Below are 24,359 nucleotides of genomic sequence, written 5' to 3' on the forward strand. Positions count from 1 at the left end.
GACTACTCGGCGTCTCGGGCTTCTGTATCAGGCACAGCGACCTAACAAGCAATGATGCTCACGAGGGGTGCGCCGACGCCAGCCGTAGCCGCTAACGGAGACGCTGGGATACGGGGCGTCGGGATGGGGACGCTGGACGCTGGATGCTGGACGCAGAGCGTGTGGGCAAAAGCATATATAGCGAACCATGTGAACGACGACGAAACACGACGCAAATTCTTCTCGTCTCCGAGAGTCCTACACAGAGGCAGTTCGCACTCCACTCCGCCAGCCATATCGCATCCACACATACCGCGTGAGGCTCGCTCGCACACCCTCGTCTCGTACAAGTGCCAGACACGACGAGCCTTGCTTTTCTTTCGCCGCTTGGGCTCATCGATCTGCGCATCGCAGAGTCTCAGGAACAAGGTCCAGATCCGACCGACGTCATTGGCGCTCCCGGACTGTGAGTCTGCACCTCCGTCTGCACGTCGCGGCCGGCGCAGCAAACCACCAAAAATCCTCCAGCCGCAAAGAATCGGTGAGCAAATCCCCCCCAGCTTATCGCAATCGCCGTCTTTTGCGTCGAGCAGCCGGCCGGCCGCTGAAACAGGAGCGCCCAGCGGATCCAATTGGTGCTCATGGCTGGTCCTCTTCCGTGTCTGCTGCGCGCACACACAGCCTTGGGCAACAAAAGCCTGTTGGATGCCAGGGTCTTCTCTGCGCCTGGCTGGTCGACCTCGCTGGATCAGTCCAGTGCTCCCGGGCAATTGACGGCTGATTCCCTTGGTATCATTGATCTATGACTTGTCTGCGTTTCGTAACGTGAAGCTTATCTCGAGCTCCATTGCTGTCCGCGTTTGCTCCGCTTGTCGACACGCACGCACATGTCATCACACACCGCATTGCCTTTCCATGACTTCTAACCTTACTCCCAGTGTTTATTAGGTGAAATCACCACGCCCACTGTGTGCGCAGCACATCTTCCCGCAACCTTGAGCACGTAGGAAATATGGCGGGCCAACAGCCCCTCGAACAGATCGGCACCTTGCCAGACCGTAAGTTCCCAGCTGTTCCAGCAAGATTTGTGCAGCCTCAAGCACAATGGGAGAGGGTCGCATCCTTCCAGCGGCAGAAGGAGCACTTTTGAGTCTCACGACGCTAACAGAAGCCAGGAACGCTGAGCGTAAATGGCTTCAACGGTCAAACCAACGGCTCCGCGCCTCACAATAAGATTCTCGAGCAGGTGATTCGCACACCTGGTCGAGAGCCTTCTCCTCAGCCCACTCATCTCACTGTCCCTGGTAGCGGAACCCACACTCCCCGCATACTGACCGATCGAGGTTCGGGATATGAGGCACCCAAGTTTGAGGGCAAGAATGAGCAGAAAGAAAAAGTCATGGACCTCCTCGAGGCAAAGGGCTTCATCCCAGAGGATCTCATCGAAGACGAGGCCAATTGGTTCTACAACGAGATGGGAATCGACGACTCGTATTTCCAGACCGAGAGCGTCGAAGCCATTGCAAACAACATGCTCTCTCTGTACGCTAGCAAAGTTGCTGCATATGCGCGACAGAGTGGAGAACCAGAAGTCAAGCTGCAGAAGGAGCACAGTGATCACGCTCTCTACATCGACACCAGCAAGCCTGGTATCACGGTCACAGATGGTACGCTCTACGAGCAGAGGATTGACACCAAGTACCTGAACGGTTCGAATCCTCAGCGCGCGTATCGCCTCGAGTCTTTCCGTGCATCCAACACGGGTGCTAACCAAGAGATGTCGTTACGCTGCTACTTTTTGTATCTCTGCGAGTTTGCCAATCCAAATCCGCCGGAAGGAGAGACAAGACTCGATATTGTGGGCGCCAAGAGCTTCCTTCAAAAAGCCTCCAAGAACACGAAGGAGATCTACCAAGAGATTTTGGACCAAGTCGTTCTGCGGACTGGTCCAGTCATCGAATATTTTGATATTGAAGGCACTGATGAGAAGCGCCTGGTCGTTGCGTACAAGCAAGGCACAGCCCTTGGCTTTTTCAGCGCCCTGAGCGATCTTTACCATTGGTATGGTATGACTTCGACGCGTAAGTACGTCGAGCAGTTCTCGAACGGATACACCGTCATGAGTCTGTACTTGAAGCCCGTGCCAAATCATCCTCGTCTGATGCCCTCGAATCAGGCGATTCGACAAATTGTCAAGGAGGTTTCACTACTGTACTGCATCCCGCAGAACAAGTTCCAGCACCACTTCATCTCCACCAAGAGCAATCTCCAGGAGACTATATACGCTCATTGCGTCTGGGTATTCGTCACCCATTTCCTCAACCGTTTGGGCACCGAATATCATGCCTTAGCTGACATTCTGGACCCGAACGACAGTTCTCACCAGGAGCTGCTGAGCTCGTTGAAGAAGCGCCTGCGTTCGGAGACCTTCACCACGGAATACATTTTCGAGATCATTAACCAATATCCGGATCTAGTTCATGCTTTGTACCTGAAGTTCGCTCAGACGCATTATCCCGAGATCCCGAGCATCAATGACGATTTCTTGCCGACGTTGAGCTACCTGCGTCTGAAGATCGACAGGATCCTGACGGATGAGGAGATGAAGAAGACGATCGAAGAGACTGTTGTCAACGAGCATCACCTGATTGTGATGCGGTCCTTCCAAATCTTCAATAAGGCAGTGCTGAAGACGAATTTCTTCACCCCGACCAAGGTCGCTGTCAGCTTCCGCCTTGACCCTAGCTTTTTGCCAAAGAACGAGTACCCTCAACCACTGTACGGCATGTTCCTCGTGATCGGCTCCGAATTCCGCGGCTTCCATCTCCGTTTCCGAGATATTGCCCGTGGCGGCATTCGCATCGTCAAGTCCAGGAGCAAGGAAGCCTACAACATTAACGCTCGGTCGATCTTCGATGAGAACTACAATTTGGCGAACACCCAGCAAAGGAAGAACAAGGACATTCCGGAAGGTGGCTCCAAGGGCGTCATTCTCCTGGATCCGCGACATCAAGATAAGACGCGCGGCGCCTTCGAGAAGTACATTGACAGCATCTTAGATCTCCTCCTGAAAGCAGCATCTCCTGGTATCAAAGATCCCATCGTGGACTTGTACGGAAAGGAAGAGATTTTGTTCATGGGTCCTGATGAGAACACAGCTGATCTAGTTGATTGGGCCACCGCACACGCTCGCCAACGAGGCGCCCCATGGTGGAAGTCATTCTTCACCGGAAAGAGCCCCAAGCTTGGCGGTATTCCACACGATAAGTACGGCATGACTACTCTATCTGTTCGCCAATATGTCGAGGGCATCTACAGGAAACTGCAGCTTGACCCTAGCAAAATCCGGAAGCTGCAGACAGGTGGACCGGACGGTGATCTTGGCTCTAACGAGATCTTACTTGGCAACGAAAGCTACTACGCTATCGTTGATGGCTCTGGTGTTCTTGTCGATCCCCACGGCATAGATCGGGAGGAGCTACTTCGCCTTGCCAAGAGTCGTGTCATGATCTCGCAGTTCGACACTTCTAAGCTCTCAAAGGACGGATATCGTGTGCTCGTTGATGAAACCAATGTGAAGCTACCCAATGGAGAAATCGTCCACAATGGAACGACTTTCCGTAACACGTTCCACCTTCGAAAACCGGAGTACGATATATTTGTGCCCTGTGGAGGTCGTCCAGAGTCTATTGACCTAAGCACGGCTGGCAAACTCATCGATGCAGATGGCAGATCATTGGTGCCATATATTGTTGAAGGCGCCAATCTGTTCCTCACGCAAGATGCCAAGCTACGTCTCGAGAAGGCTGGCTGTATTCTGTACAAGGATGCCTCTGCTAACAAGGGTGGTGTCACTTCCTCCTCTCTCGAGGTGCTTGCAGCGCTTGCCCTAGACGATCAGACCTTCATTGAACACATGTAAGTTGAATTCCTTGTATGAAAAATCCAGGGATGTCTAACAACAAGATAGGTGCATGAAGGAGGATGGTACCATACCACAGTTCTACCAGGATTACGTCAAGGAGGTGCAGAGGGTGATCAAGGAGAATGCCACTCTAGAATTTGAAGCTATCTGGAGAGAACACGAAGCAACTGGTGAACCACGATCAATTCTGAGTGACACACTTTCGGTGGCTATCACCAAGATGGACGAAGAACTCCAAAAGTCTGAGTTGTGGGACGACGTCACTTTCAGACATTACATTCTGAGCGAGGCACTTCCAAACCTTCTGCTCGAGAAGATTGGTTTGGAAACCATTCTCAAGAGGGTACGTGTCACTGCTATCATGGAGAGGCGCGCAAAATAGACTGTGACATTGTTTCATCGTTGAAGAAGTCCGCTGACCAGATATCACAGGTACCCGACAACTATCTACGGGCCATCTTTGGCAGCTATCTCGCTTCTCGTTTTATCTACAAGTGCGGCATTCACGCTAGCCAGTTCGCCTTCTTCTCCTAGTACGTCATACCCAGTTTGAAGTCGTGGTTTTTTGAACCGATCACTAACCATCTCGTACAGTATGAATGATCGTATGATGAAGGCCAGGGGTCAACACAAATAATGAATTGTAAAGGATGCAATGAGACTAGGTGGTCCTTATCTTTCTGTAGATTTTTGGCTGATATTTAATGACATCTTATACCGCGATTTACTAGACACGGTATTGTGCTCAGGCACAGGCGGATTCTATGGCATAGAAAAAAATATAGGTCCTTAAAAAACACCCTTTTGGGTAAATTCAAGTATCGCTGATCACATACATGTCCTATAGATACATCGTGAACATACCTTCGCTGAAATTATGCGCTCTGAACTGAAGTAAAGGACGGATTACTAAGCAAATGCCAAGAATGTTCCCTTAGCAATCTTCTCTCATTAATTTTCCCCTTAAAAAGCTCAGCGGATCTCGTCTTCACGCTCAACGAGCATAACAAGAAGAGCGTGTGACGAGATGAACGCATTGACTCAATTGTCAAACTTTGCTAACAATGCCGGTCTGTGACATCGATCCACGTGAACAAATATACTTTCAAAGCTAATACGGTCTTAAGTCGCGGTTGAAAAGACGCTTCGGTTGGCACAGGCAGCCACTTTGATTGGTGCGAATGTTCATGAAAACTACATCACTTCCTACGTGACAGCCAGGGATCAATTCAACATTTGTACGTCTACTCAGATAATGGCTCAACTAGCAGCCAACGTCCCATAGTCTAGCATTTTTTTATGTATTTTTTTTTCACAGAGCTGACGGTGTCGAAAGCGCGTCGATATCTTCGAATTTTCAAATGGATCGATAGCTTCAACGACGTCTTTGACTCAATGTCCGGCTCGAAGCCCGGCGTGGTGAAACTTCTCGAAAGTTCGAAGTCGACCTTTCTCGGCCTTTATTTCCTGCTGGAGATGATCACGCTCGGCGACGCGATGGGCGTGACGCAGCTAGAGCTGGGCCCCTTCTTAGTGACACAGGCCAGCAGGTTCTGGTTTTATGCACTGCTGTTCAGTATCCTCCAAGGCATCTGGGAGGGCTTGTTCGTGCCGGACGCTCAGCAGAAACTGGCCGCCAAGAAGGCGAAACGAGGTGGAAAGGGGTCTGCTGAGAAGGCGGTTACCCAGAGCACTCGGCAGGGGCTGCCTTACAAGCAACTGGTTATTGATGGTTGTGACCTCATCATCCCTGGCTCTGCGCTCCATTGGATTCCTGCTTCGCAACTCGCGGTTGGGACTGCAATGACTGTCAGTACGTTGCTGCAGCTGAGCGACATTTGGCCAAAGACACAGGCGCAGGCTGCGTCCACTTCAGCACAGAAAAAGCAAGCCTAAGTTCTTTAATCTCTCGTGGCGGAAAACACCGCCTCAAGCTGTTCTTGGGAGATATCAGCGCCCCCCATGTTCAGAGGCTGGATAAGAAAAGAGACGGTCCTGAATGGAACCAGCATCAGAAGGGTTGCCCTCCCAGGAACTGGCAAGTGCCCGCCAAAGATCACTTCACGTGGCCTTATCATTATAGATCTCGGAACGGATCAATAGAACAGTCTGGAAATTATGCACAGTCTTGGTTGCGTTTTTAGATAAGAGCAAGTTCAGCTAGGCCATATGGCTCTCTCTTTTCTTTGGGTGCGTCCAGCTTCAAAGGCAGATCGGTTTATCAAACGTTATCGAAATTTCAGTGCCACAAAGCCTCTCGAAAATGGCCTTGTTCATTCTATCCCAATTCAGAAATCAAGTCACCGCTTGCACTAGCTTCATCTCTGCCCTCAATTCGTGTTCAATGAAGTCGTTCGACTTTGTAAGTGCCTCATTTTTTTTAACAGCCGTGCAGGGTATTCTTCTAGATAACAAACCTCCACATTGTAAGAACAGCAAAGAAAATAAAGATGGTGAAGGTATTTACGTGCTACATGGGTTGGTAGCGTCCATAGCATAGATGCGGACGCGAAAGCTTGTTCTGATTTTCCATACGAAAGTCGAGTAAGCATTCCAAATGGGATACCAGACACTGCGGAGGAGGATGGTCTTGCGTTCATGAATGGCTCACGATAGAGCCCTGATGACGGTATAAGGGAGAAGAACCGAAGATATCACGACCGTATCGGAAACACACTCGAAGAATTCAGGTTCCCCATCAGCACAAGTTCAAACAGGCTACCAACACTGGGTTCAACATTCGTCGTGCTGGCGAGCAGTAAAGGCATTGAGATTCAATCGTCCAATTGCAAGCTGTTCGAGTGTGGCGGTGTTTGTTATTCTTGCCTCGTTCGCCGTCAAATACGTCGGACCAACATGAACAATTTCATTCAAAAGATACGAGCGTTTCACTATGCAATCTGTGGACGTCGTTCACCTTTACACGCACTTAACTCATCTTATGCTCTAGAGACTTCGGTATTGCACTTTCATGAATACTACGTAACACCTCGATGGCATCTAATGTGCGGTAATCGATAATGATTCAGATCCAGGCTTACGCGCGAATGAGTTATTTCTTTTTAATTTTTGAAGAAACTCTTTTCTCAAAGCAGAAGCAACGTATTCGTTGGCTGGCACGGCGAGATGATACTTTGAATTAAGGATTATCAGCAAAGCGAATGGCCCAGCTAGCTTGAGAGCAGCTACAGACCAGGAGACTCGCGAGAGAGCCAGCTGTGATTTAAGTTTGGACGAGCCCTGCAGTCGCTATGCGGGTGCTGAGCCGCAGAAAAATTTTTGCCTCGCGGATTGGCTGTGCTTGCGTGTCAGATTAGGCCACGGGTGAGGTCGAGTCGCTTTGAATCCTGGCTATAAAACGTGCAGAATAGCATAGAACGGCCGTCATGCTTCCCCACGATGCGTGAGCGTCCATCGGCTATTCAAGGCAAGTTGCATTGTCGGTGTGTCGTCGTTCGTCCGGATCCAAACTCGACAGATCCCTGTTGCGGCTCGACTGATCTTGCACTTAGCGGAAACCTCAACACCAGGCTTGGCCAGTATATCCCCTAAAAGCAGGAACAGCCTATCCTCAAGGCATCACAAGAACACCAGTTTACGTAAAGCCCACCATGGCTGCGATATCGAGTCGGGGGGCGGCAAAATCTTCAAAAAGGCCAGCACCCGCCATTTGCTTCTGTTGTTCCTTCAACAGTCGATTTCTTGGTACGCTTGCACCATCTCTCTTTCCGCTCCCGGAGTTTCAAAAGATATTAATCGTCCTCGACGTCACAGCTTCACCACCCGATTCCCAATCATATCAACAATGACTTCAGCGCCGACATTGCAGCCGAAGTTCTTGCCTTCCCGCAACCAGCTCGGGCTGGTGGCCGTGGGTTTCAATGGCGGTCAGGTTCGTAGAGAAGTGCACTTTACTGAACAGACGGATTGACTCGTGGTATAGATGAAATCAGGCGTCGAAGCCGCTCCAATGGCGCTTATCGAGGCCGGACTAATCGACCAACTGAAGCAAGATCTCGAATATGAAGTCTCGTTTGATGGTGAAGTGCACTATTACAATGAGATACTACCCGCAGAAGACCCAGAATACCGCAACATGAAGAAGCCAAGATCAGTGAGCGCGGTAACGAAGCAATTGAGCAAACAAGTCTACGACCACGCTCTCGCAGGCAAGTTCGTGCTTACTCTTGGCGGTGACCACTCGATTGCGATTGGCACAATATCAGGCACTGCAAAAGCAACAAGAGAGCGACTGGGCAGAGACATTGCTGTCATATGGGTAGATGCGCATGCCGACATAAACACACCGGAAACGTCGGGAAGCGGCAACATTCATGGCATGCCCGTGGCATTTTTGACCGGTTTGGCAAAGGGAGACAGCGACGATATCTTCGGCTGGATACAGGACGACCAAAGAATCAGCGTCAAGAAGTTAGTCTACATTGGCTTGAGGGATGTGGATCGGGGTGAGAAGAAGATACTTAAGGACCACGGCATAAAGGCATTCTCAATGCACGACATCGACCGGTATGTCTACTTGGCACGACACTCACTGGCAAAACATAAAATGCTAACATTGCTCACCAGATATGGCATTGGAAAAGTAATGGACATGGCCCTTGGATGGATCGGTAGCGATACACCTATTCATCTGTCATTTGATATCGACGCTCTAGATCCCCAGTGGGCGCCATCGACAGGAACGGCTGTCAGAGGCGGCCTCACGTTGCGCGAAGGAGACTTCATCGCTGAATGTGTCGCTGAGACCGGCAGCTTAATTGCCCTCGATCTTGTTGAGGTCAATCCAAGTTTGGAGACTCAAGGCGCTCACGAAACCATTCGAGCTGGCTGCTCTATTGTGCGCTGTGCGCTTGGTGACACACTACTCTAAGTCTACCCCGAAATAAAAGCAGTAAACGTTGTGATTAGTTGACTGAATCTGAATGGGGAGTTGTTGGTGTGGCTGGAGTAGGCTAGAGCAAGGTAGACCAGTCATAGACGGTTCGCCCTTCGTATTCAAGAATTAATAGCGAATTTGCACCGGAATGTTTTTGCAATCTCCGTACTTTACTTTGCAAGCACGGGTCATTTAGGAATCGTTTTATTAATCCATTTCGTCGCCAATGCTCTAATGAGAAAAAATGATTTGCCATGTGATGTCATTCCCTGAGCTTCCGAATTCAGTCTCTGCTCTTGATTACAAGGGTGAGAGAGATAAAGAACCAACTGTAAAGGACGGGGAAAATCTAATATTGCTTCACGTCATCTTTATCTTCTGAATGGGCAACATATTACCTCTTATCTCTTTAAAAGGCACATGGATATAGCTGTGCGACGATCGCCAACGAGACGTTGGCCTACTAGCGTCTTTGAGCTACTCGGAGCTGCTCCGAGAGCCTCAACTACCTACGCGTTTCTGCGCGTCAATCACCAGTATCGACGACAGATCACCATAGATCAGCTAAACAACCAAAAGAAAGGTAAGGCAAACATTCAAAGTAAATTGAACTAGTTTCTGAAAATTGATCAGGACGTGAACGCGTGGTCATTCTTGGATCTGGTAGGCTATTTTCCCTATCGTTACTGTTCACGAGTGCTAAGAAAACCCACAGGCTGGGCTGGCTTCACGGTTGCTCGCAGGCTTGACCCCAAGAAATTCCAGGCTGTGATCGTATCGCCACGTTCTTATTTCGCTTTCACTCCTCTTCTGGCGTCGTGTAGCGTTGGCACGCTTGAATTCCGAACCGCCCTCGAACCTGTCCGAAGTCGTCGCTTGAAGGCAGATTTCTTACAGGGCTGGGCCGAAAAGCTAGATCTAGTGGGAAAGAAAGTGACCATCGAGGAGGCGGCGGATGATCCCAAGCAAGGTCTCGGTCCTACTGAGCGAACCATCGACACAGGTAGAGACCCCGGCCAGCTGAGAAGGGAAGGCAAACTCTTTGACCTTGCGTATGACAAGCTTGTAATTGCCGTGGGCTGCTACAGCCAAACCTTTGGCACACCAGGTGTCAAAGAGAATGCTTACTTTTTGAAGGATGTTGGGGATGCCAGGAAGATCAGAAAGAGGTTGCTTGACTGCTTTGAGACTGCAGCTTTGCCCACGACTAGCGAGAAGATGCGGAAAATCCTCTTAAATTTTGCAGTGGTCGGTGGGGGGCGTGCGTATTCGCGTCTAACTCTTATATAACGCACGCTGACTGGACGCAGCAACCGGCATTGAGTTCTCGGCAGAGCTTCATGATTTGGTCACGGAAGATATGGCCAGGCTGTATCCTGATCTTATCAAGTACTTCAGGATAACTGTGTATGATCTCGCGCCAAAGGTCCTTGCCATGTTCGACGAAAGTCTGGCAAAGTATGCCATGGAACATTTCAAGCGCGAGGGTATTCACATTAGAACATCTCATCATGTGCAAGAATTGCGTGTTGGCCCCCCGGTAGCTGAAAATGCAGAGGCTGGCTCTGATTCGGATGGCAAGCTGTGTTATACCTTGAAGACCGAGGAAGAAGGCGAGATTGGAGTTGGGATGTGCGTTTGGTCTACAGGTTTGATGATGAACCCGTTCGTGCAAAAGCAATCCGATATCTTACATGGCATACCACAAGATGGCGTTGACTTGACCCACGTCGATCTGAGAGATGCTGATAAGCTGGATTGGATACTGAAGAAACACCCACGTACCGGTGGTCTTGTCACAGATAGGCGTCTTAGGCTTGTTCTTCAGCCTAAGGAGCGGCTGGAAGAGGATTCGCGAGTAAACGAGGAAACGTCTCGAGCAGTAATTCGAGATGTATACGCGTTGGGCGATTGTGCTACAATTGAAAACACGATGTTTCCCGCGACAGCCCAGGTTGCTTCGCAAAAGGCTGAATGGCTGGCGAAACGGCTCAACAAAGGCGACATTGACAAACACTCTTTCCAGTTCAAGAACCTGGGAGTCATGGCATACCTCGGAAACTGGAATGCAGCCTTTCAGCCCGGAAGTGGTGGTGAAATCTCCGGCAGGGTAGCTTTCTTGATCTGGAGAGGTGCGTACCTCACGAAATCTGTCAGTCTACGGAACAAGATTCTGATTCCAACATATTGTGAGTTCGTTCCCTGCGGTCCCTAAAAAAATACATTGTAACCATTATAGGGTTTCTCAACTGGCTATTCGGCAGAGATGTGTCACGATTTTGAACCGGAATATCGGGGAAGAATCCACTTTTGCGGCTGCCCACATGGGGTCTGCGGCTGCAGTCTTATATCCTATTTGATGCGGTTCGAGGTAGCCTCGTTTACCCTTAAGTTAAACTGTGCTGCGAACACAACAAGGATAAAGCAATATTGGGTTCTCCAGGGTCGTTTTTTTCTCTTTACTTTCCACCATCTATACTCCGCTGGAACTATTATTGGCCCAGATGTCCAATACCCATAAGGGTATGGAAGCAGCAGCAAGGATGGGCAGTTCGTGGAACACCATTCCCATTTGCCACGTCGGCCAATCAGTCTGCACCACGAGGTCGCAAAGCTGCAGGCGCCTTACCTTTCAACTGTGATATCATGCCATCTCAACTTCCGCATGCATGAATGTAACGAGGCCTTTTTCTGTCACAGTAATTTCCGTTCCACAACATTCGTCCCCGCGTAACCCTGGCTAGGCTAGCTGCAGCAGCCGGGAGGCAAAAAGCTGTCGAAATATGTGTCGACAACGAAGCATTGCTTCAACACCATACGTAGCCTGACGTTCAATTGACCAGATCGTGTGCCTATAATGGTACGTATCCATTCTTGTGGGATGGTCGAAACCGATCGGCCGCGTGCTAACGAGTCTATGACTCCCCAGGGTGTTGCGGATGAGCTAAAAGAGAGAGCGAATGCATTTGTGTCGGGTGTCTCCACTCCAGCCGGTCCCGGAAACTTTCTTGATTCGCATGCAAGCGCTCAGAAGACGTCTCGACCTGCATTTAAGCACTGTGGAATATCAATCTCGGACCAATCAAGCCAGTCTGGCGGGTCGGGAAGCGAGGAAGAGTGTGATTATTCACGAGATCATTCATCGACGCCACGCTACTCGGCTCTCAATTCAAGCTCACATTATATAACACCAAACCAGCCGCGGGCGGACATACCTGACGACAATCACAACGTACATGGGGTGGACGAACCCATTTTAGCGTCCATCAAGGAAGCATCCGACGACGACATCCCACCCCAGCCTTTTCCACGCAGCGTTGCGGATAATTCTAAACGATCTGTCGAGCGACACTCGATATCGTCGAGTAGCGGCCGACGCTATGTGAGCAGCAGCAGCTCTCTTTCTCGGAGTCGGCCTTCCAACCTTCAACAACAGCTTAGCTCGCCGCCCAATGTTTCTCTGCAATCCCTCATATCAAGCCTGACGACCTCCAGTGGCTCTAGTGGTAACTCTACCGTTACGCAAAAATCATACGATAAGCGTTCTATTCGGCGGAAACGACCCGAAAAGAATAGACGATCGAAAAGCGACGACGTACTAGAACGGCGTACAAATCGTTCGCGGAAAGAAACTTCTCAAGGAAACAAGACAAAAACGCCGCACGGGAAGAGCAAGTCACCTTCGAAGATCAAGATGGAAGAAGAAGAAGGACCAATCAAGGCGAATATGTCCAGGCCCGGCTCAAGCGCAAGCCGTGGTTCGAGGAAGGATTCCATCTTCTCACCTCCAACCCCTTCAAGTAGACGTTCTTCAATATCTAAGTCTAGAGCAAGCAGTCGTAATGAATCAAGTGCACAGTGGAAACGACAAGACACGCTCAATTTTGATTCTGGTATATCCGTCACCAGCAGTCCGGAAGCGAGTGCTCCTTCGAAAGTGCTCGAGGATGAGACCGTTGATCACGATGATTCTGCTTTCGATTCGTCCGACGAGGCAAGCGGCAGCGATGCAGAGGCCGAGGAGCCACATGAATCGCCATTGCCTTTCATGGCACCGTCGCCCTCGGAGAACTTCTCATTTACCCAAACTCAAGCTCTGCCTGACGCTGACCCATATGTACAACGGTTACAAGAGCAAGAGGCAGCCATGCAGCATCACATTCTCCATAGCCCACAACCAAAAAGGACGATCAGACCGAAGGTCAGTTCTTCGTTTCACCCTAGCCCAGTTTTACCGTTGTACGATCACCACGCAACCAGTGCCGTGCCGGCCGGACATCCAATCTCTTCCTCGTCATCCAGCATACCCCATGGAGACCCGACGTACTTCCAAGCCTATTATGAAACTCACGACCAGCATCTTCGCCCGTCGGGAAACCATTTTCAAGTTGATACACAGAGAACCACGATTGCTGGCTACGAGATGCTTGCAAAGAAGCTCTCTGAATCGTCCGATAGGGATCCATCAGCAGTTAAGCCGCTGTACCGCAGGTTTGAAGAGCTGAATCACCGAGTGCTGCTACATCTGCAAGACGAAATTTCAGAGCTTGAGGAAGAGTTGCGCGCACTCGACGAAGTGATTGCACAGATGTCATCACTCCCCGATGACACGATTCACCCGGCCTCAAGACGGATCGAGGCTCGATATGGGTCCGAAGTGCACTTTCGACGAACACAGATTTTGGGCAAGATATTTCTCAAGCTGCAGCAATACAGTAAGAAGCTACTCCAACCCCCCACCCCCCCGGGCTTAAATTTTTTTTTTAGAGAAGCTAAGAGACCATATTAGATCAAGGGCTGACAACTTATTCTGACGCAAAAAACAAGTATACGCCCGCAGGTGAGTCGGATATCACCGCATACCGAGCTTGGATGGCCGAACACGTACCCATAGAGCCAAACGAAGGAAAATATTTGGACCGCGGCGATGATCTTATGTTTCCTGGAAAGCAACCAGCTGAGCAGGCCAAGTCGCCAACCAACCACGCGACCTATTCGTCGGAGCTAACACTGCTTATGACGATGGATCTCATCATGTTGGCGACACTACTGATAGCGTTTAGCATCGTCCCTGGGCCCGTGGCGAAAATTCTACTTGGAGGAGTTCTGTTGTGCTGCCTCGCCGGCACACTGTGGTTTTCCAAGGATAAAAGCATTGGTCTACGGAGTAAAAAGGACGCATAGCGCGGCTCTATCGGCCCCTTCTACTTTTGGCTTTTCTTTTACCAACTTCTTTTTTTTTCCCTTTCACCGCCTTTGATTTTGGTCTTGTTTTACTAAGCGTGGATGTGATTCAATACTCTTATCATGTGCTTTGCTGGGCTTAGAATGTTATGCCCGCCCTCTTGTTTAAGATTGTGACGAGACGACGGATTAGGTCCTGTACGATTGGTTGCATGGGCGGATGAGAAATGTACTCCTAATATATACCCTTAGCGAACGAAGCGAAAATCGTTGCGTCGTTGCGGCCGTTGAAGAGCCAAAAAAAAATACTCTGTTTGGAAGCTACTTGGCCACCGAGACTTTGCGAGTACGTTTCGACAGACTTTCCGTGGCTCCGTGAACCCGCATCACCGCCGCCGGGTTGAAGCTTGTTCCTCCTAGTCGGGTAACCCTTGCAATGGAGACCTTTCGATTTTAGCTACCGCTGTCATGTCCACGTGCGGTGCGGTGGCGCAAACGTCGGTGTGGTCTCTGCTGCTCTCTGGTGATGACACATTCGTAGTGCGCAAAGATTGGTGATTTTGTACAACGGAGCGCAGCGGGGGAATGGGTTTGTTGTCGCTCGTCATTTAGAAAAAAAAAAAAAAATCTTTTCGTGCTCGGCTAAGCGAGGCCATTTGTTACGGGAAAAGATCTGCACGACGCTCAGAATGTACGGGCTGACTCTTCAACAGGAGCAAACGACTGACGAGGGCATTCTTTCAATTGAGCAATGACTATGGCCTGTGACATGACGACGCTGGACGGCGTATTGTTGAGCTAGACGCAACGTCCCGGCCGGATGGGTGCGGAAGCCGTTTTCAGCTTAGATGAGGAGAATAGAGTTGGACAAGGCACGTAAGTTCACTGTTTAAAGACTCACCACAGCAACGGCGGACCTATCATCGAAAGACGCGCACCTACAATCCTTTCCGACGTGCACTGGCTCTGACTCGACTCCTTGGATTGAACTCACGACTCGTGCAACATCATTGGTGACTGGGCCAACGAGCTGCCGTGTCGCCCGCCGGCTTGGGATCTGTCGAACAGTAAATGGGTTGACCCCGAACAATCGACGTTGGGCAACGCGACGGTTGAAAGAACAGGATCGCCGGGACGACTTGAGTCTCCGAATGCAGCAGAGTTCCAGAAGGATGAGATCGGCGAGCCTCATTGACGGCCTAGCTCGCCACGGGAGCGCCATTTTATCTTGGACCACCGTACATGGATCTGGGGTGTATGAGTTGCAGATTAAGGGTCTCTTCTTTTCGTTTTTAAAAGTATAGAGAGAGAGAGAGAGAGAGAGAGAGAGAGAGAGAGAGAGAGAGAGAGAGAGAGAGAGAGAGAGAGGAAAGAGCGGGGAAAGGCTGAGATGAAGACAAAGAGAGCCTGTACCGGATTCGAAATAAAGCGTTTGTTAGAGCTAGGCTTAACCGATTGTGCTCGATGGTGCTTTCGAGGTGGCCGAAACGCGAACGCTCCACGAGCACGCGAATCCAAATAGAAGATCTTTGCCGAGCAGCCCAGGATCGGCCGCGGAGCTTGCTTGGTAAGACGGTGTCTCTCTTGACTCGGCATGATGGCGATACGACGCGGCGACGATTCCACCGTTGTTATCTCGCCAGGACAGGTTTTGCTCGGGGGGGGTTTGCTTCGAAGCAGCCGGACGGGTCTTGGTCACCCTGGTCGCCAAGCTGATCTCAAGCCAGGACGGCCGGCCACCGATCGAATGGGATTCGAAAAGGAGTAGCGTCGTGCACGTCCTGCAAAACGTCGGTGACGCAACAGAGAAAAAGGAGCAGCCCTGCGGGTGTCGTTTTTTTCCTTTCGTCGTTTTCTTGGCCCAGCAACCGTCGTTCGGTTCAGTTCGCTCCCCGCTGCTAGGACTGGCCGAGCCAGTTGTGATTCTAACCACAAAAGCGGAGCAGAAGAGTGCGTTCGCTCCTCAGCGGTGCCGGATGTCGAACACGCAAAAAAAAAAAAAAATTTAAAAAAGATAAGCGTCCCCCTTGATCGGCGTCTCGCAAAGAAACGATCGACCACGGCAAGGCAACCTTTCACATACCCGTCTGTGCCATCGGTAGAGTCGGGTGTTTGGAAAGAAGAGGCCAAGACGTGAGATGATCGTCCGCTCTTATTCCCTTTCCCGTTCAGGATCGATCACGCACGCCCGTTCCCCACAACGCCTCTTTTTTGATTGCTTTTCTTTACCTCGCGTAGTTTTAATTCTCTTTTTTCTTTTTTCTTTTTTTTTTTAGGAAGGGAGGGGGGAGTCAGATCTTCCGAACTCCGTGTGATGTGCGTACAAGTATGTTTACATGTGTGGCGGCAGCCATCCATCGGCCAGACGCTTTTTGACTAGGCGCCCTTTTTTCGTCTTCCGATCCCCCATTGTTCCATTTTGTTATCACCATTGCCGTTGTTGATAAGTAAATTCAGCTCTCTCTTTCTTTCTCCGAACGGGCGATGCCCACGGTAGGGGTTGGTGCTGAGCTTCCGGACGCTAAGTTATCATCATCTTGCTATCTTTTGCTCAAAAGAAGAAGAAGAAGAAAGCGACAAGTTTTTTGGGTCACTAGGTACCAATATAGATGCACGCATGTGATCAAGCAATGGTCGAATTACAGGCGTGGCCTGTTCAAACACGGAGCTCGACGAGGGAGAGGCCGGGGTAGCGAGATTGGTAATAGACGTGGCGAATAATAGGGACAGACAAGACGCATGGTAGGAGTAGTTATAAGAGTAGTAGTGTTCGACAGCTTTTGACGACGATGTGTCGGTTTTTCCGGTAGCAGCAACAGCGGCGATGGTAGCAATAGTAGCGCTCACGAGATAATCGAGGATGCAGTTACCATTTTCTTTTTTCAATGTATTTCTTTCTTTTGATATGGCAAAGCGGGTGCGAAAACGCTACGCTGTATTGGTACGAGGTATTAGTGGTGCTCCATAGCTGGAACGGGAAAGGGGGAAAAGCCCGCCACGAACAGGGAGCAGAAAAGCGGCTACGGGGCAAGCAAACAATGCTTTTTGCCGGTGGGCTGCAGGACACTTGTAGCGCAGAGAAGATGGGGCTGAACCAAAAGGAATATGCTGGGGATACATCCCCAGGTATTTAGTTTGCAGCTCTACAAGTATTTTCCTGTAGCCGTCACAGCTCAGTGCCGTAGTTGCAGTAGCAGCAGTTGTTGTTGTTGTCGCAGCATAAAGATAGCCGTCAAAGGAGATGTAGCAGCAGCAGAAGCGGGCATCACCATTGTAATCATTGTCAATTCGATGGCAGCTCAGTCATGGCCCGAGCACTCGAGTCCTTTATTTTGAGTTTTTTAATGCAATTCATCGGATAAAAAATTTCCAAATTTGTTGGATAAGAATTGGATAAAATGGGCGTCGACGCGGCGACAGCCGTGTCGCAAAGAGGAAGGAGGAAGACGAGAAAAAAAAAGGATTCTAACCGCGTGGCGTCCGGAGAAAGCCAACGAGCACAGAAGACGGATGAACCTCATCGAGCCGTGCACAGGCACATCTTATGTGTACGCGAACATGTACGCAAAGCGTAATGGACAGGCGAGGGCTGTTCGGGGCCTCGCGTGGGCGGGCGGAGCAGCTCGAAGAGCAGCAGCATGTCCGGGCCGCACACAGGAGGAGCAGTAGCCGTTCAGTAGCAGGACTAAGTCATCGTAGAAGCGCTCGAGGTGCTACACAACGCACACAGGTCATGTCCATTCGAGGAGCGGCACCTGTTGTAGGTGCGCGGCGGGTCGCGGTCTGGACCAGCCATAGCGTGTCTCTTATCTGCAAAGCGGCAGTCTTGCCATCATCAACGCGCGCGCACACCTGCCGGGCTTCTTGGGTTGTGACCAGTCGTCGTACACACGTCCTGGAGCGCACATGGAGTTGCAGTCGTGCTGCGGCTGGAGTGCGCACGCGTACCTGAACCACGGCGACGGCGACGGCCTTGGCTTCCTTCACGGGCTAACGCGGGAGGGGGGAGGCAAAAGCGACGTCTTGTGACTTGCGCGCTGGGTCGCTGGGAGGGGATGGCGATGATTGTTGTCGAGTTCCGCTCGCTATCGGTCGCTGATGCTGGTCGGCAAGCTCTTGTGCCTGGGACTTTTCCTTATCTGGTGGCTCTCGATCCACCGGACGGACCGGCTGTGCGCACACCATCTCGCATGTGGTGGATGCATGCCACTCCTGTCGCTTCCTGTGCTGGCGCTGGTGGTGCGGCGACCCAGGGGAGAGACCTTGAAGCGCGCCCCACCCATTGCACTCGCTCATCGTCAGCCCGCCAGGCCGGTGCCAGTGCCCGAGCCAGTGCCGCCGTTGTCGCAGGGCAGCGGTAGCAGGCGTGTTCAGAGGACCTGAAGCTGTGTAACGACTTGGTGGAGGTGGTGGAGGTGGTGGAGGTGGTGACGGTGGTGATGGTGGTGACGGTGGTGATGGTGGTGACGGTGGTGATGGTGGTGACGGTGGTGGTGCTGCTTCCTGGGCGGCGGGACTGCTGGCGAGACAGAAGAAGCCGACAGAGCAGACATGGCGGACGCTGCGTGCGACGACGTCGTGACCTGTCCTGCACCTCGTCCAGTCTTCTCATCTCTGCGCTTCGCCCTCAGCGTCTCTGTTCGCCTCTGCCGTGCCCGTCCCCGTGCCCGTCGCCCCCTCTCGTCTTCCTCCTCCCCCGGCATCCAACCCCGTCCTGGCCTGACCCGGCTTGACTTTCTTGCCTCGCTCCCCCCCGTCGCCGTCGCTTTGCTGTCCTGATCCGCTCCATGCGCGCCATCGCCGCCCAGAGCAGAACAGGGAACTCTCGATAGATAGCCACGGCCAAGTCCGTCACGACTGCGCTGCCGCTCCCGGCGCAGACGCGCGCTGTCCGCCGCCGTCCGGCCAGTGCCGCCGCTCCGTCTGCGTCGGTTGTGTGCTTCAAGATTGCTGGGTCCCCCTCGTACATTCCTGACGGTTTGTGAAACCGCTCGAAACGGACCAGTCCAGCGCGAAGAGACACGTACAGGCGCAACTCAGAGCCCGCTCGCTCGCCGCCCATCCGGCTGGTGCGCACTGGCGCATGGCGTGGCGGCCGGCCACCAGAGCGCCGCCAGCCTCGCGCGCCTCGCCCTTCTTCAGCCTGCACCTCCCCCCCATTCCAGGGCCCCCCTCCAGCACGCAGGCACAGGACTCGTCGCGGCGCCGTTCCCTCGATCCTCCCGCAATTAGACCCCGTTCGCAGACACGGCCAACGCCCGTCTCCTCCTCCATTCTTCTGCGTCTTGTCCTTGTCCTCCATCCACGCTCTCCTTCTCTCCCTTCCTCCCACCTCTCCCCCCCTCCGCCCATACAACCACGCTTGATTGTGCCGCCTTCCACGCCTTCTTGCTGCCTCGCTGCTGCATCCGCCCACCCACATCCAACCCTCGCGCCTTCACCGAGTAATCCAACCCCAAAAAGGGCACCGCGCAACCTCAACTCGCCCCGAGCACTCCGTGCCGCCCTTGCTCGCCATCCACCCCCCCCCAATCCGCCTTCGCCTGCTTGGGCGTGACCAGACCAGAGTTCGCTCTTGAGCTCGCATCTGCACCTGAATTTGCACACGCCGGCCTGGCTCGCAAACCCCCCTTTGTCAAGCGTTGGCCAAACAAAATAAAATTGCGCGCCGCACCGGCCAGCTCCTTACACCCCAACGCTGCGAATCTTGTATGGCCGTACGTCGCAATTGGCACCGTTTCACCGGTTCCTGACTGTACCACCGAAACATACCATAACCCAGCCGACGGAAAGAGAAGAGAGGCGTCGACCGAGTCTTTGTTCGGCCTGCGCTGCGTTTGGCGCCCGCCCCCCGACCTGCTTGATCGCCTGCCAAACGCTCCCCGGCCGTTTTTGTACCTCCCACCTACCGCTCACGTCCTCGCGCCTGCAAAACGCAAGTATACACTCCTGCACGCCCACACCCGCACTTGCGACCGCCTGCGCGCAAACACGCACCCTGTCCTGCTACTGCTGTAGCAAGCCTTTGGAAAAGGACCAGCAGCCAAGGGGACCCCTCCCCGCCAAAAGGAATCGCACCCCAGCCCGTCCCGGCGAACAATCCCTCCGTATCGGCTGGCCGAGGCAGGTCTCTCGGTGTCACATCGCTGCGCGACGTGATCCCTAGCCGAGAGAAGCCATCTAAAATACCTACACGATAATGTCTGTCGCTATGCTCCAGGCTCCCTCCCGGGCATCCACCAGCAGTTCGTCCTCCTTCATACAGGTCAGCAGACAGAACACAATGTCGAGCCACGATGGGCGCTCCGTGCGCCAAAGCAAGCGCTATTCCATGTCCGCCCTTTACTTGTCCTTGAGCGCAAAGGAGAAGGAGCTGGAGATTGAAGATGACTTGGCCAAAGGTGACTTAAACCCCTCTCCTTCCACAGCACGAGAAGCGCCTTCAAACGAGCGTCCGCTAACCGCCTCCCCAATCTCACAGCTCAAAAGGCTCTCCGCGAACTCAAAGCCAAGATCTCGTCGCAGTCGAAGAAGAACTTTGTGTTGGAAAAGGACGTGCGTTACCTCGACTCACGGATAGCGCTGCTCATTCAGAATCGCATGGCGCTAGAGGAGCGTGAGGAGATGGCGAGCCACATGGAAGACGGGGCTGAGGTCCAGGAGGGCAGTTTCCCCAACGACGAGAAGACGCAGCGGTATGGCAACCTGCTGTTTCTCCTTCAGTCCGAACCCCGCCACATTGCACATCTTTGCAGGCTGGTTTCCATGGCGGAGATCGACGCGCTGTTGCAGACCGTCATGTTCACCATCTACGGGAACCAGTACGAGAGCCGAGAAGAGCATCTGCTTTTGACCATGTTTCAGGTATGTGTGTGTGTGTGTGTTTTGCCTCAATTTATTTATTTAATTTTTTTTTTCCTTTGACGCCGTGGGTCACGCGTTTGCTGACCACCTCTCGCAGTCCGTCCTCACCTATCAATTCGACAACACCCCCGAATATTCCTCGCTACTGCGCGCAAACACACCTGTCTCGCGCATGATGACCACCTACACCCGAAGAGGGCCCGGTCAGAGCTACCTCAAGGTCGTGCTTGCCGATCGCATCAATGCGCTCGTTGAGCTCAAGGACCTGGATCTGGAAATCAACCCCCTCAAAGTCTACGAGCGCATGATCACCGACATCGAGATGAGGGACGGATCGCTACCTCCAGATCTACCCAAGAGCGTGACCGCCGAGGAGGCCGCTGAGAATGTTTCTGTTCAGCAGATCATCGAGCCTCGGGTGAAGATGCTCATGGACATTGGCAACAGCTTCCTCGACACGATCATCCAGGGACTTGAGGAGACCCCTTACGGCATCCGCTGGATATGCAAACAGATTCGCAGCTTGTCCAAGCGGAAATATCCAGACGCGCAGGACCACACCATCTGCACACTCATCGGTGGCTTCTTCTTCCTGCGCTTCATCAACCCTGCCATCGTCACGCCGCGATCGTACATGCTGATCGAGCAGAATCCTGGAGAGAACGCACGAAGGACACTCACGTATATCGCAAAGATGCTGCAGAACCTGGCGAACAAACCGTCGTACGCGAAAGAGCCGTACATGATCAAGTTGCAGCCCTTCATCAACAGAAACAAGGACCGCATCAACAAGTTCCTGCTTGACCTCGGTGAGGTGCAGGATTTCTACGAAAGTCTGGAGATGGACAACTACATCGCGCTTTCGAAGCGTGACTTGGAACTGTCCATCACCTTGAACGAGATCTACGCCACGCACGCGCTGCTTGAGAAGCACCATGCCGAGCTGGCAAAGGACGAGTCGGGGCATCTGAGTCAACTTTTGTACGAGCTCGGGAGCGCACCGGCGCAGCTGCCCAGGAAGGACAACAGAACGGTCAATCTGCCACTGTTCAGCAAGTGGGAGACGCCCGTGGACGACATAACCTCTGCCCTGGACATCACGCAAGAGGAAGTATTCTTTATGGAGGCGAAGTCGACTTTCGTCATGATCATGCGATCGCTTCCTCAGGGCACGCCTGTAACACGGAGACCGTTGCGCTTGGAACGCGTCGCCCAGGCGGCAGCCACGACCAAGAACGACACCGTCATGGTCAAGAAGGGCATCCGAGCATTGGAATTGCTCAGTCAGTTGCAGGAAATGGGCGTCTTGGACAAGGACGATCACTATGCCCTGCTCCGCGACGAGGTGGAGCAGGAACTCGTTCATCTTGGCAGCATGAAAGAAAAGGTGCTCGAGGAGACAAAAAAGCTGGAGGAGGTGTACCGCACGATCCGCGATCACAACGCCTACCTCGTCTCGCAGCTCGAGACGTACAAGAGCTATCTGCACAACGTGCGCAGCCAAGCCGAGGGCAAGAACCGCAAGCAGACCAAGCAACAGGTCCTTGGGCCATACAAGTTCACGCATCAGCAGTTAGAGAAGGAGGGCGTCATCCAAAAGAGCAACGTTCCGGAGAATCGGAGGGCAAATATCTTTTTCAACTTCACAAGTCCCTTGCCTGGTACCTTTGTCATCTCGCTGCATTACAAGGGTAAGGTCAAATTCGTCTCTTTTTTTCTCCCCCTCCTCTTATGGATTTTTAATTCCTTTTTCCTTATCTTTTCTTCTTTTATCTTTTCGCTAACCATCTGTCTTCTCGTTCAGGACGCAACCGAGGGCTTCTAGAACTCGACCTGAAGCTTGACGATCTGCTTGAGATGCAGAAAGACAACCAGGAGGATCTCGATCTCGAATACGTGCAGTTCAACGTCACCAAAGTACTGAACCTGCTCAACAAACGATTTGCACGGAAGAAGGGTTGGTGAGGTGATCATCTGTTGGCTTCGGTCCCAGCTCGGTCATTTCAACGGCCAGGTCGAGCGTGAGATTATCTGAAAGCCGAACTGCATTTGGTGCTCATCGAACACGCAAAGGCCCGGAAGAACATGATCTCCCTTTTCATTTTCCTTTCTCTCCGACCCTCCGTGACTTGATTCTCCGGACTAGCTATGGTTTTGTTTCGATCTTTTGCTGTATGAGGATACCCTTTTGGACCATGTTTTTGGTCAGATGCCAAACATACCGGGCGTTTGCTTATATGTGTATCGGGACTGTGGCAGAATAATTTACTCCCACCATTTCTCTTCTTCACCAGAAGTTTATTTTAACCTCAAGCGGAGCAATGTTTGGAGAAAAGTGTATCCTTTTTGTTTGTTTTATGTGCGTATGAGGGAGAGAGAGAGAGAGAGAGAGAGAGAGAGAGACGGTGAGAGGGAGGTGGCAAGTCCACTGCTCCCAGGCTAATCCTTCTCCTTTGATGGTTTTCCTGACACCTTTCAAGCACTCGTTTTTATGATCTAGCGGGGACGAACGAATATAACGCTCTGGGGCTTAGCGGCGGTGGCGGCTATCTATACATTTTTGTAGTATAAGATCGAGATCTAGTCGAGAACGATCGCATTTGTTTTCATCAGCGCCCTGGCGCTTCTCGGCGCGGAGCACATCACTTGTTTTGCCCATTCCAGATCTTTTCTCGGGACGTCGGCAGAGAGCGCTGTTGTTTGGGAACACGCGTGGTTACGAACTCAGAAGAGGGTCTTTTCCGAGAAACCCCTTTCCATCGCAGTTCAAGAGTTCGCGTTACCAGAGCCCACGAGGAGTTGGCCGCCGTTTCCGAGTTGCCTCCAGCCATTTCTCCGGCATTTTTTTCCAACCCCAGCGCCAACCACGCTCACCCATGCTCCTCCCTCCGTCGTTCCAAAGCGGTCCAGAAGCTTTTTCTGCGCGATTGCGATCAGGTCTTTGACCGGAAAACCGTCTCGTCACAACGAGCGACTGTGCGCCAACATCTGGCATCCTACGTTCCCCCCAAGGGTCGCATTCGAGGGCGTCAAGCTCGATACGTGACTGGCACCGCCTTTTCCCCTTTGGAGAAGCGGGGTGTGTGTTCCTTCTGCCACGTTTGCGTTGCTGCGCTGGTCGGTTCCTCTTATCGACACAAGTACACCTCGGCCCTTGAACGGACTTGAGCGTTCAAAACGAGGGGAGGGGGAAAGGCATTCGGAATTTCCTTAAATTTTCTTTTTTTTTTTGAACTTTGAACTGTCTCTTCAGCGAGAATCTCGCGGAGAGAAAAAAAAAACATGGAAAGGGGTGGGGAAAGAATCGTGTTCGAGTCCTCGTTCCAGAGTCGACGTCCAAATTTTCTTCCCCCCTTTTTTTACTCTTCGTCGAGGTCTTCCCACCACGAATGGAAATCGAGTCGTAGCTGAGATGCAAAACACAAAACAACTGCGGACAACGTGCCCATGTCCCTGGGCTTTCGTCTGCGAGATCTCGCAAGCGAATTTTGAACGCCGTTATGCGGGGCC

At 52.0% G+C, this 24,359-nt stretch overlaps 4 protein-coding genes across 5 annotated transcripts; all 4 read left to right on the plus strand.

Annotated features, from left to right (window-relative positions):
• Positions 1–215: 215 nt before the first annotated feature.
• On the plus strand, positions 216–6,206 carry PV09_05701 (uncharacterized protein). Its single transcript, XM_016359239.1, has 8 exons — positions 216–520; positions 918–1,037; positions 1,155–3,897; positions 3,950–4,247; positions 4,337–4,437; positions 4,499–4,974; positions 5,032–5,142; positions 5,241–6,206. Exons 2-6 carry the CDS (start codon positions 992–994, stop codon positions 4,539–4,541), a joined length of 3,231 nt encoding a protein of 1,076 aa, XP_016212918.1. The 5' UTR covers positions 216–520; positions 918–991; the 3' UTR covers positions 4,542–4,974; positions 5,032–5,142; positions 5,241–6,206.
• Positions 6,207–7,215: 1,009 nt separating this feature from the next.
• On the plus strand, positions 7,216–9,003 carry PV09_05702. Of its 2 annotated transcripts, XM_016359241.1 has the most exons (4): positions 7,216–7,609; positions 7,679–7,796; positions 7,848–8,431; positions 8,492–9,003. In XM_016359241.1, the coding sequence occupies exons 2-4, from the start codon at positions 7,710–7,712 to the stop codon at positions 8,793–8,795; spliced, it is 975 nt and encodes a 324-aa protein (XP_016212920.1). In that variant the 5' UTR covers positions 7,216–7,609; positions 7,679–7,709; the 3' UTR covers positions 8,796–9,003. The 2 variants fall into 2 exon arrangements, with proteins under 2 accessions (XP_016212920.1, XP_016212919.1); XM_016359240.1 differs by having other exon boundaries at positions 7,216–7,796.
• Positions 9,004–9,221: 218 nt separating this feature from the next.
• PV09_05703 (uncharacterized protein) lies at positions 9,222–13,985 on the plus strand (the record flags this gene model as incomplete). Its single annotated transcript, XM_016359242.1, has 7 exons — positions 9,222–9,384; positions 9,435–9,464; positions 9,517–10,062; positions 10,112–10,990; positions 11,645–11,661; positions 11,731–13,516; positions 13,591–13,985. The coding sequence occupies 7 exons, from the start codon at positions 9,222–9,224 to the stop codon at positions 13,983–13,985; spliced, it is 3,816 nt and encodes a 1,271-aa protein (XP_016212921.1).
• A 5,191-nt stretch (positions 13,986–19,176) lies between these two features.
• Positions 19,177–23,458, plus strand: PV09_05704 (uncharacterized protein). The gene is made up of 4 exons (XM_016359243.1): positions 19,177–20,386; positions 20,467–20,849; positions 20,947–22,540; positions 22,654–23,458. The coding sequence occupies exons 1-4, from the start codon at positions 20,185–20,187 to the stop codon at positions 22,812–22,814; spliced, it is 2,340 nt and encodes a 779-aa protein (XP_016212922.1). The 5' UTR covers positions 19,177–20,184; the 3' UTR covers positions 22,815–23,458.
• Positions 23,459–24,359: the final 901 nt, after the last annotated feature.

Source organism: Verruconis gallopava (genome assembly GCF_000836295.1).
Source record: "Verruconis gallopava strain CBS 43764 unplaced genomic scaffold supercont1.18, whole genome shotgun sequence".
NCBI lineage: Eukaryota > Fungi > Ascomycota > Dothideomycetes > Venturiales > Sympoventuriaceae > Verruconis > Verruconis gallopava.

What these genes read in the sequence shown, in the direction of transcription:
- PV09_05701 (XM_016359239.1), top strand. Translation starts at nt 992, where the DNA reads ATGGCGGGCCAACAGCCCCTCGAACAGATCGGCACCTTGCCAGACC. An exon ending in GATCGGCACCTTGCCAGACC is followed by an intron (nt 1,038 to 1,154) that starts GTAAGTTCCCAG and finishes AACAGAAGCCAG; the next exon opens with GAACGCTGAGCGTAAATGGC. An exon ending in TGGAAACCATTCTCAAGAGG is followed by an intron (nt 4,248 to 4,336) that starts GTACGTGTCACT and finishes CAGATATCACAG; the next exon opens with GTACCCGACAACTATCTACG.
- PV09_05702 (XM_016359240.1), top strand. Translation starts at nt 7,710, where the DNA reads ATGACTTCAGCGCCGACATTGCAGCCGAAGTTCTTGCCTTCCCGCAAC. An exon ending in TGGGTTTCAATGGCGGTCAG is followed by an intron (nt 7,797 to 7,847) that starts GTTCGTAGAGAA and finishes CTCGTGGTATAG; the next exon opens with ATGAAATCAGGCGTCGAAGC. An exon ending in TCAATGCACGACATCGACCG is followed by an intron (nt 8,432 to 8,491) that starts GTATGTCTACTT and finishes ATTGCTCACCAG; the next exon opens with ATATGGCATTGGAAAAGTAA.
- PV09_05704 (XM_016359243.1), top strand. Translation starts at nt 20,185, where the DNA reads ATGTCTGTCGCTATGCTCCAGGCTCCCTCCCGGGCATCCACCAGCAGT. An exon ending in TGCTTTTGACCATGTTTCAG is followed by an intron (nt 20,850 to 20,946) that starts GTATGTGTGTGT and finishes CACCTCTCGCAG; the next exon opens with TCCGTCCTCACCTATCAATT. An exon ending in CATCTCGCTGCATTACAAGG is followed by an intron (nt 22,541 to 22,653) that starts GTAAGGTCAAAT and finishes CTTCTCGTTCAG; the next exon opens with GACGCAACCGAGGGCTTCTA.